Source organism: Colobus angolensis, unplaced genomic scaffold (assembly GCF_000951035.1).
Source record: "Colobus angolensis palliatus isolate OR3802 unplaced genomic scaffold, Cang.pa_1.0 Scaffold15, whole genome shotgun sequence".
NCBI classification, from domain to species: Eukaryota; Metazoa; Chordata; class Mammalia; order Primates; family Cercopithecidae; genus Colobus; species Colobus angolensis.
The window spans coordinates 5,306,272-5,317,399 of NW_012114599.1; the positions used below are offsets into that span (position 1 = coordinate 5,306,272).

General features: G+C 37.8%; 1 protein-coding gene across 1 annotated transcript in view; it reads left to right on the plus strand.

Annotated features, from left to right (window-relative positions):
• Positions 1-11,128, plus strand: part of LRPPRC (leucine-rich pentatricopeptide repeat containing) — a 113,071-nt gene that overhangs the window by 87,346 nt on the left and 14,597 nt on the right. Inside the window, exons 29-30 of the mRNA XM_011936027.1 lie at positions 6,480-6,568; positions 10,724-10,928. Coding sequence (XP_011791417.1) covers positions 6,480-6,568; positions 10,724-10,928 — 294 coding nt within the window. The remainder of the gene's footprint in view (positions 1-6,479; positions 6,569-10,723; positions 10,929-11,128) is intronic.

Genomic DNA, 11,128 nt, shown 5'->3' on the forward strand with positions numbered 1-11,128 from the left:
ATCATTTAAGATATCCATGTACAGAAAAGTAATTTTATTATATTCTGTTTCTTGTTCAGCAACTAAATCCATGTACTTTTTGTGGGGGGAGTAGCCTGAGAAAACAAAGACACCATGGACTTTGAACTTAGACTAAGATTTGAATCTTACTTGAAAGTTCTGTGACCTTGGGAAAATTACCTGCCATCTCTGATCATTAGTTTTTCTTCTGTATGATGAGTGTATGATAATAATACTAAAGATTTCTTCTAGGTGTTGAAGAAGGTAGCGTGAAGTAGAAAAAACATAGGTACTGAACTCATTTTATTTGTGTTTCCCCCTCCTTTCGTGTTTTTTGATTAAAAAGAAAAATAATCTGACTGGGCGAGGTGGCTCATGCCCGTAATCCCACAAGTTCGGGAGGCCGAGGTGGGTGGATCACCTGAGGTCAGGAGTTTGAGACCAGCCTGACCAACATGGTGAAACCCCGTGTCCACTAAAAATACAAAAATTAGCCGGGGATGGTGTCGTGTGCCTGTAATCCCAGCTACTCAAGAGGCTGAGGCAGGAGTATCACTTGAACCCAGGAGGTGGAGGTTGCAGTGAGCTGAGATTGCGCCACTGCACTCCAGCCTGGGTGACAAAGCGAAACCCTGTTTCAAAAAAGAGAAGAAGAAGAAAAGAAAAGGAATAATCTGAAAAAATTTTTAAGTCCACAACACTTTTAGAATATTAGAATCCTAAGGAGAAAATGGATGCCTGCCATCCTTTCACATCACAAGAAAACCTGGCAGTGTCCTAGTGTTGCTAAAGTTATGCATCATAGGCCGTATTTACTGTCTGTGTTTTAGTATTGAAAAACGTGTTCTGTATGACTGTACTTGTCTGTCTGTGTGTGTGTGTGTGGTCTTGAATCATCATTTGTATGTCTTGATACAAGACAGTTGCACTAGGACTGTCGGGTTTTCAATGTACTCTGTGTGTCATTTGTGTGTTTTCTCAATTCCTAATCAAATTATATATATATCTCTAGAACACTCGATATACCCTTAATTAGTGACTTGGAAAATTTGACATTGAGCAGTATCCTGTCATCTGTAACCACTAGGTCAAGGGTGTGGATCATCTAAAATTACTTTCCTCAGAAAATTACGAAACTCTTCATGCCAACCCTTTCCATGATAATGAAGGAGAGCCAGAAAAAAGAGAAACACTTTGTGTTGAGAATTAAGTATGACTAAGTGATGAGATAGAAGCAAAGACAGAAAACTTAAAATATTAGATTTTGAGTTTGGTTATGGAGACCTCTGAAATACTTCCTAAAAGTACAGGTTTTAATTTTTTTTTTTTCTTTTTCATTTTCATTGGGTTTGTTCTAGAACAGTGATCCTTATTCTGGTAGCATAAACAGATTCCTCACAGCTCACCAGAAAGATTCTGATTCAGCCAATTTGGTGTGGGGTCTGAGAATGTACATTTTACTCCATACCCCAGGTGATTGAAGAATCATGTCTTAAACATTTTGATCGCATATGATTAATAACAAATTGTACTTGATCTATCACATGTAACTATATTATAAAACATACTCAAAATAGAAAATCTTCGTAAGATGAAATTTTTAAAAAGAGATTTAAGCCCAGGCACGTTGGCTCATACCTGTAATCCCAGCACTTTGGGAGGCTAAGGCTGAAAGGATCACTTGAGGTCAGGAGTTCGAGACCAGCCTGGGCCAACATGGTAAAATCCTGTCTCTACTAAAAATATAAAAATTAGCCTGGTGTGGTGGTGGACGCCTGTAATCCGAGCCACTCGGGAAGCTGAGGCAGGAGAATCACTTGAACCTGGGTGGCAGAGGTTGCAGTGAGCCCAAGATTGCGCCACTGCACTCCAGCCTAGGTGACAGAGCAAGACTCTGTCTCAAAAAAAAAGGGAGAGAGAGATGTAAAGGTTTTCTTGCCTCACCCTAGAGTGTTCATACAGTGTGCATGCTGCTCATTGAAGACCACTGGTCTAGAGTAGTTTCAAAACGGCAGTCACAGCCAATTAGTGGGTCATGACATCTATTAAATGGGACAGAACCAACATTGTATTAATGAAATAGTATAGACTATTTCAAAGTACTTCTGTAGTAAAGATAATATTTCATGAAAAGTTGCTTTCAGTTATGCGTGTGTGTATGTATCTGTGGATTGGGTTGTCATGTAAAACATCATTTCTTACTATAATTCTCCCATGGATCTTGATCTACCAAGGTTGAAACTGCCGACCTGGAAGATAGTTGTAAGCATGACCTCTATTTGCCTTAAATTTACAACCTGTGAAACACAGGTTTATCTTTTTTTTGTTTCCTTTTCGTTTAAGTTCTAGGGTACATGTGCATAACGTGCAGGTTTGTTACATATGTATACATGAGCCATGTTGGTGTGCTGTACCCATTAACTTGTCATTTACATTAGGTATATCTCCTAATGCTATCCCTCCCCGCTCCCCACAATAGGACCCAGTGTGTGATGTTCCCCTTCCTTTGTTCAAGTGATCTCATTGTTCAATTCCCACCTATGAGTGAGAACATGCGGTATTTGGTTTTCTGTTCTTGCGATAGTTTGCTGAGAATGATGGTTTTCAGCTGCATCCATGTCCCTACAAAGGACATGAACTCATCCTTTTTTATGGCTGCATAGTATTCCATGGTGTATATGTGCCACATTTTCTTAATCCAGTCTGTCACTGATGGACATTTGGGTTGATTCCAAGTCTTTGCTATTGTGAATAGTGCCGCAGTAAACATACATGTGCATGTGTCTTCATAGCAGCATGACTTATAATCCTTAGGTATATCCCCAGTAATGGGATGGCTGGGTCAAATGGTATTTCTAGTTCTAGATCCTTGAGGAATCGCCACACTGTTTTCCACAATGGTTGAGCTAGTTTATAGTCCCACCAACAGTGTAAGAGTGTTCCTATTTCTCCACATCCTCTCCAGCACCTATTGTTTCCTGATTTTTTAATGATTGCCAAGGTTTATCTTCTTCCCTTCTTCTCTAGATCTTCATGAAGGCTTCATGAGGTATGATTGACATGTAAAAAGATATATATTTAATGTATCTATCTCAGTGAGTTAGGGGATACACCCTTGGAACCATTGCCCACTTCAACGTCACAAACATATCCTTCCCCTTCCAGAGTTTCTTCCCACCCTCAATATTATTATTATTATTAATTGAGTTTTGTGTGTGATCTTTCCTCTTAGCAATTTTCAGTATAAATACAGTATTGTTAGCTGTTGACAGTAAGCTGTATAGAGCTCCAGAACTTACTTATCTTCCATAACTGAAACTGTACTTTAACCATTGTCTCCTCATTTCCCCTCCTCCCAGTCCTTGGCATCCGCCATCATGCTCTGCTTCTTAGTTTGATATACAAGTGAGACTTTTCTTTTAGCTGTGTTATCTCCCAGGGTTATTTGGGAGTTGCCCTCCCCCATGCATCTGTATGCACCCAAGAGAACCCAAGATCCAAAGCCTGAAGTCAACCTGGGCTTTGGATGCATGTCCTCTCCCTTGAACCAATAAAATGTTATATCTGAGTATGTAGAATTGTTTCATGGCTTAAATTGTTGAGTACTTTAAAAAATAATGCTGGACTGGAAATTCAGAAGTGAAAGTTTAAGTTACTATTTATCCAACTATGTTACTTGAGGTATTTCAAGAGATACTTTGTGGGTTCAGTTCCTGTTTATTGCCAACTAGGTCCTCTCTTTCCATTCCCATTCTGTGTCAGTGATCAGAGTGAAAAACAACTGTTGCTTTTTTATAGGCAACTTTATTATAATATGGTGGCCAAATGAGCTACTGTAGCAAATGGCAGTACAGCTCTAGTATTATTTGGGCAGTCTTACTCTGGATCCATAGCTATCTGTTGTTACAGTTTTCTATGTAATGTCACTTGGTGCACCTTAAGAGCCATGGTTTTGGTGGAGCATGGTGGCTCAGTGGCTCACGGCTATAATCCCAGCACTTTGGGATATCAATTTATCTGTAGTAAATTCTTTTCAAGGGAGGGAAACCACTTAATTCAAAGAGCAGTAAGGGATATAAACTCTTGTTTTAAATCTCTGCTAACATTAAACCATATTCTTAGGGAATTTAGGAATCATGTAACAACAACCCTACTTTATCTTTTGAGAGTAGACCTTGATTTTCTCTCGTTCCTCTTGGCTTCCTGTATCATTCTGTTCGGAAATAATGCTATGTCTGTCACTGATGATTTTTATTGAATTGGCCAGTTTTTGTTATCCTATATAATCACCAACTAATGTCCTTTGTGCATAAGCTCACTTCTCATGCCTGTATTACATGTATTATACCATATTTACTTAAAAATGTTACCTAAAATCCATTAAAACCATAAGGCAACAAAACTCTTAAATTTGAAATGCTGTCATTTCAGAGCAATAAATTCTCTGAAATGTCCAATGTGAAAGTTTCCCTATAATACTATCTTCTTTGGTTAAGATAGTTTAATTTTTGCAGTTGATTGTAAATTGAAAGAGGGATACTCTTTTTCCCCTGTAATTTTTTTCCCTTCATTTTGACAGTTCTAAAAATAAAATGTCTGGAATTCTCTGCTATCCAGTTCAGTAACCACTAGTCCTATGTAACTGCTTAAATTTAAATTAGTTAAAATATAATTAAGATTTCTGTTTCTTCATCAGAGTAGCCATGTGGCTAGTGGCTAACCGTGTTGCACAATACCAGTAAAGAATATTCCCATCATCACAGGAAGTTTGATTTGACAGCTCTGGACTCAATTTTTTCCAGAAGGAAAGATCAAAATTAGGAGTCAAAAGTTAATGTCTTTTATTATATCGTATAAATGTTTCCAATGCAAAGATCTCTATCCGCAACTTTTTAAAATTTTTCTCTTTCTGCCACTTTGGAATCTGTTTTGGTTGTAATTGATCAGTTTCTACATATGTAGGATATATTATTATAGAATAGATCTGGGGTTTCTTCTTCCTGCTATTTATCTCCACTTTCATATTTGTAATGAGCAGGCAGCTTGAGACAGGAAGAGATTATTGAAAAAGAACGTGATAGGCTTTGAGGTTTTTGAAAGGTTTGTAGTTCATACTTAGTGTCAGTTTAAAAGAGAAGTTTTGTTACCTTGTGGTTTTAATGGATTGTAGGTGAATATTTTTAAGTTAATACAGTATAATACATGTAATAATATTAGAAGTGAGCTTTTAATAGTGTCTAATTTTTATTTAATCGTGCTAAAGATTGAGAAAGTAAATCCTTTGTGCAATTCGTAGTCGCATGCATGAGTTGTTGACTTAAGAGCTTTGACAGATGGGACAAAGGAGAAAAGTCAAACTGAGCAATGGGTGCTTTGGTGGGATTAAGAGGATTGGTCGGCGGAATAAGAAAATCCTGTGTCCAGGGACTGTAGGGGTGGACCTTAGAGGCTGAAAGTGACTGAGAGGATGGGCATGTCGGAGTATCTCTGGAGGATTTTCTTGGGATGAGAATAATTTAGCAGTGACCCCGCTTTCGTTGCAGTCTGCCCAGCTTATATGTCCATGTTGGCAGGGCATGCTGTTGTTGGCAGCAAGGTCATCACTGAGCTCGATAAGGCAAATGGCAGCAATTGCTTTTGTTCCTTTTGACCTGTTTAGATTTTCTAATCCAGAGATGAACTCTGGGAGCATTAAGGATGCTGAAATTTCATCACAGGAGATGCGCAAACAGTGTAGCAAACAGAAATCTCCAGCTAGGTTTTGGGGTTTCCTGTTTGTTTTGGTTGTTTCATTTTGCTTTTTTTAATCCTGTAGGTTTTATTGAAAAGTCAAGTGATTTTTTGCTCTTGAGTTTTAAAAGTTGGTGTTTCGTTTCAAACTTAAGGCTAGGGCAAGATGGTTGTGTGAAATTTTTAATTTTAAAGTACCAGTAGTTTGAGTTCTGTAGTATGTTCAGCTTCAAAAACTGTATGAATCGAGATGGCAGAAATTTGAAAATTAATTGACCAAATGATACAGTGTTAGTAATCTGCTTTAGTTTATATTTAAAATGTACAGTGCTGAAAATAAATCTTCATTTTTGTTTCTGGAAGAAGAGTTTTACATTTTATAATTACTGTGAATGTAGAAAAAAAAAGTATCCAGCTTAGGATACGGCAGAACAATGCGGGGCACGCAGTTATTTTAGTCATCTAATATGTCAGCATTCAAGAATCTGAACCGATTGTTTAAAAAAAATCTTGTACTTTGTTTCTTTTGTTGCTCATTTCCAACTTTGTCATCTGTCAGAATGCAAAAAAAAATTATCCTTCTATAACCATTGACAGGATAACACAAAAGCTGTCTCCAGGTCGATATTTTGCAGCAATATTTTTAACATACGAACAGTAGTTTTTATAATTTCACCTTGGTGCTCAACCATTTATTATCGTATCAGAAGCATGTCAGTAATTCCTTTCTAAATGTCTGCTTCTTTTAGCGCGGAGACCCACATCAAGGGCTTCACACTGAACGATGCTGCCAACAGCCTCCTCATCATAACGCAAGTTAGGCGGGATTATTTGAAAGGTATGTCACAATGCTTGACCTTTACGTCACATTAATGCCTCTGCAGATTTTTCTTGTAACGCCCTTCGAATACTTGGATAAAGGAGTCCATTTAGCAAATTACCTGCTTATCAAGAGCCTTTTGTGGTAGCTGAGAGACGTAAATTACTGTACATGCATTTATAATACAGCTTGAATATGAATGTACTTGTCATTTGACCACTTAGTCCAGTTTCCATTCCATTTAACACAAGATGGGTTTTCTTAAGATGAATCACAGCTCTTCAGACATGCAAAATTTGTGTTCCAGAATGAGAGAAAGTACAGGCTTTCAAGTGCGTTAAAATTCACAGCACAAGTCATTTTGCTTTGGAAATTAACATACTTTAGAGCATCTGAAACAATTCCCAGCAGTTGTTTCTTGCATATTGTGTTGGTTGTGTGTGAGATAGCAAATGAGTTAAATTGAGTGTTAAATGTGTGGGATTGTGCACCAAATGATTATAATATTGATTTTTAAAACTTAATCTAATACTTTTTGAATAGTTCATAACACCAACAGCAATAAAATACAGTGTGTGTTTGAAGTTTAGCGTTTTCAGATTAATGTTAAGAGAATGACACCTGAAAGATGTGGACATGACTTTGGGGAGGATTGGGGTGGGGGCCGTTGGTTTGGTAGAGGCTGTTTAAGAGTTTTCAAGGGGATGAAATTGGATGTGGAGGTCTTATGAATGATCTCCCAAGGGGGACTATGATGAATCTCTTAAATTTAGGTAAGTAACTTTCCACTTTAAGATTTACATTTGAATTTGAGTGAATGCAGTGATACTGCAGTTTTGCCAGTACAACAAAACCCACTTAGGAGATCTCTAAGGAAGGTTGAAAAAGCTCTGGAACTGTAACCTCGTTGCTTCCTCTCTCTGTAATAATGGTATTATTCCTCATTGCGTGTTTTGGTTTGGTTTTGTTTTAGGGTTTTGTTTTTGTTTTTTTGGTGTTTTTGGTTTTTTTTTGAGATAGGGTCTCATTCCATTGCCCAGGCTAGAGTACAGTGGTGGGATGGCTCTGGCTCACTACAACCTCCGCCTCCTGGATTCAAGCGATTCTCCCACCTCAGCCTCCTGAGTAGCTGGGATTACAGGCGCCTGCCACCATGCCCAGCTAATTTTTGTATTTTCAGTAGAGACGGGGTTTCACCATGTTGGCCAGGCTGGTCTCGAACTCCTGACTTCAAATGATTCTCCCGCCTTGGCCTCCCAAAGTGCTGGGATTACAGGCATGAGCCACCGTGCCCGTCCTGAATGTTTATCACATAATTTCACATCCTTGAGAGGAAGTTGTTGTTTAATTGTGCAACTTTAATGTTGCTTAATACCTAAATGTACTGGTCTTTAGCTGTCTTCCTAATTGATTAGTACTGAATATGTAAGTGAATAGAAAACACTTTTTGTGCCCAGATTTTTGTGGCTAGGCGCAGTGGCTCACACCTGTAATCCCAGCATTTTGGGAGGCCGTGGCAGGAGGATTGCTTGAGTCCAAGAGTTCAAGACCAGCCTGGGCAATGTAGCAAGAACTGGTCTCTACAAAAATTTTTTAAATAGCCAGGCATGGTGGTATGCGCCTATAGTTCCAGCTACTTAGGAGGCAGAGGTGGGAGAATCGTTTAAGCCCAGGAGGTTGAGGCTGCCATGAGCCATGATGGTGCCACTGCACTCAGCCTGGGCAAGAGCGAACCCCTTCGCCCGGCCCCCCAAAAATGACTTTATGTCCGTTAGTATTTTATGTAACAAAATGATAAACAGTTTTAAAACAATGAAAAGTTAAACTTGCTCGCCATATAAATAAGCTCATTGTCATAAATAGCTTTTGTTTCTGTAGACATGGAGATAAGAACAAAACACTTTTCTAATTTCAGAGGTTCATTTTTCAGCTGAACCTGACCCAAATTTCTTCAGCTTGATTGGTACCCTTTATTTTTATGTTAGGTGCCCTGTGTAAGCTACAGGAAAGGACATGGTATAATTTATTATCTACTCTTCTGAGCTGTTCAGCTCAACTGGAGGTTACCTGAGAGCAGGAGCCTTGAGCCCACTGTTGCTGCACTACCTCTTCCACCCCCACCCCACCCCCTTCCTGAGCATATCACCACAAACCTGTTGTTGGAGTAAAATGATCATCAGTGAGAACACGAGTGGGGTTTGCACTTATTTTGCTCCATGGCTGATGAGAGCTCTTGATTTTCCAAAGTCCCCTTCCATTCTTCTGCCTTTCTCTCTTTTAGATTTCTTTTTCTGAACCCCACCTAAAGTAGGAAGAAAAAGTAAAGCCAATTAAATTTACCATTGGTGAATATTAATAGCTGATACGTGGCACTTGTACAGTGTAATCAGTATCACTAGTGAGTAATTGTGTAAATGTTGGAATTAGGTGACAGTGGGAAAGGACCTGGGGTGAGGGATGTGGATAGGTAACATTTTTGGTTTCCCTGAAGTCATTAACTGTACAGAAGGCAAGCCTTATATGAGAATAGGATTTAGGTCACAAGGTCCTGTGCTATCTTTGGACAGACGAGAATTGGTCTGTTCTCCCCACCCTTCTGCTGTCTCGTGCACACACACACTCATAGATGGAAGCTCTGGGATTGTTGGAATCTTTGAGTGTTGTCTAAAAATATGACTTTACCTTGGGCAAACTAATCTCTGTGCCCAGGTGTCTCATCTGTAAAATTGGTACTTGTCTCGGAAGGGTAGTTGTGAGAGTAGCTGTTTAAACTGCTGTGCCTGGTATGTAGCAAATGCTCAATAAGTTTGAGTTACAGTCGTCACCATCATTAATCTTATTTTTGTTATTATTGTTTTAACGTACTGTGGGAAGATCCTCCCTAGCTGACAATATTCTTGGTTAATAAAACTATTATTATAATTATGTATGACCACCCATTAACAAAATTTTATCAAGATTATAAATTATATTTTTAAAATAGTATAGAAACATTTTTTGTTTCCTGTATATGCATGTGTATTTTAAAATTCTTATTGACTATGCTTTTTAAACTGTTTTTCTTTTTTCCCATTTTAGAATGAGTGGTTTAGATTGTGTATTTCAAATAATTATAAATTGTTTATTCATTAATGAACACTAAATTCATCATGTCTTTCCACTGTATTTTTAGTAGACTTTAATTAATACCCTTTCCCCATTTTTCTGTAAGGCTAAGCTGTTCTTACTTGGAAAGCTGTTAGGAGAGTCTTAGTTTTGTCTAAGTTACATTGCTTTAGTTGCTATAAAGCTATAAGTTTTCTTTGATAATGGTAGGGGTAATTGTTATGCTATTCCTCAGTCTACCACTTTATTTCATATCATGATTTTGCTACAGTTTTATGAGTCAGTTAGCTAGAAGGCTATTCCATAGTTATTTACAATCAAGTACTTGAAAGTGTGATACTTCAAAAAAACATATAAACAAAACTCCATTGATTGTACAGATGTTGCTCAACTTACCGATGGGGCTAAGTCTGGATAAACTCATCTTAAGTTGACAACGCATTAACTACCCCATAAACCCATCGTAAGTCAGGGACTGTCTGTATTCATGGGGATCAGTAGGCTTTTTTTTTTTTTTAAATTTAGTGCAAGAAAATAATCACAGGGCATCTAATCATAAAATAAATTTGTTGGTGTGAAAGTTGAATGTTTCAGTTTGGAACATTGATCCTAGAGGGAGATACTGTTTTTGAGAAAGAACTGTTGGGATATCAAGTTTCAGTGATCATTTAATCTTTGAGTTAATAAAATCTGGACAAGTATGAACATGGATAGAAGTCACACATTTTTGGAAACTCTAATTTTTAGAAACTCTTATTTATATTCATTTGAACTTACCAACTTTAGTCACTAAATGTTATCCCTAAATGAAACTCATATTATCGGTAACATTTGTATTTTCTCTGTGCCTGAAAGAAGAAATTTCTCAGGCCTCAAATATCTTTTGTAGTCAAGTAAATAATTTTGGGGGGTATCTCATGAAGTATTAATATTTTCTGTAATCTAAATTATTCATAGCTTTTTGTATATGGTCATTTGGTGTTCATATTTAAAGGCTGGTTTTCAGAATGCGTTAAACTCAGCACAGGTCATATAAGAAAAGCCCTGTCGCCTGCTCTTGTATTTTAGAGGCTCTAAGAACGCTGAAAACAGCATTGGATCAGCAGCAGACCCCTTCTAAGGTAGCAGTGACTCGCCTCATCCAGGCATTGGCCATGAAGGGTGATGTTGAAAACATAGAAGTAGTTCAGAAGATGGTAAATGGACTCGAAGACTCCCTTGGACTTTCAAAAATGGTTTTCATCAATAACATTGCTTTGGCACAAATAAAGAAGTGAGTATTTGCAAGCCTTCTTTTCCTTCATTGGCCACTAGAATGGGCATTACCTGAGATACCACCTTTTAAAAACTTTTAGACATGTGGAAACCATATCAACTGCAGAGGAAATGTTGATGTTAGTTGCTGATTAGGGAGTAATTATATGTTGAAAAATGTTTTTTCTTTACCTTAAATCTTTTTTTTTTTTTTTTTTT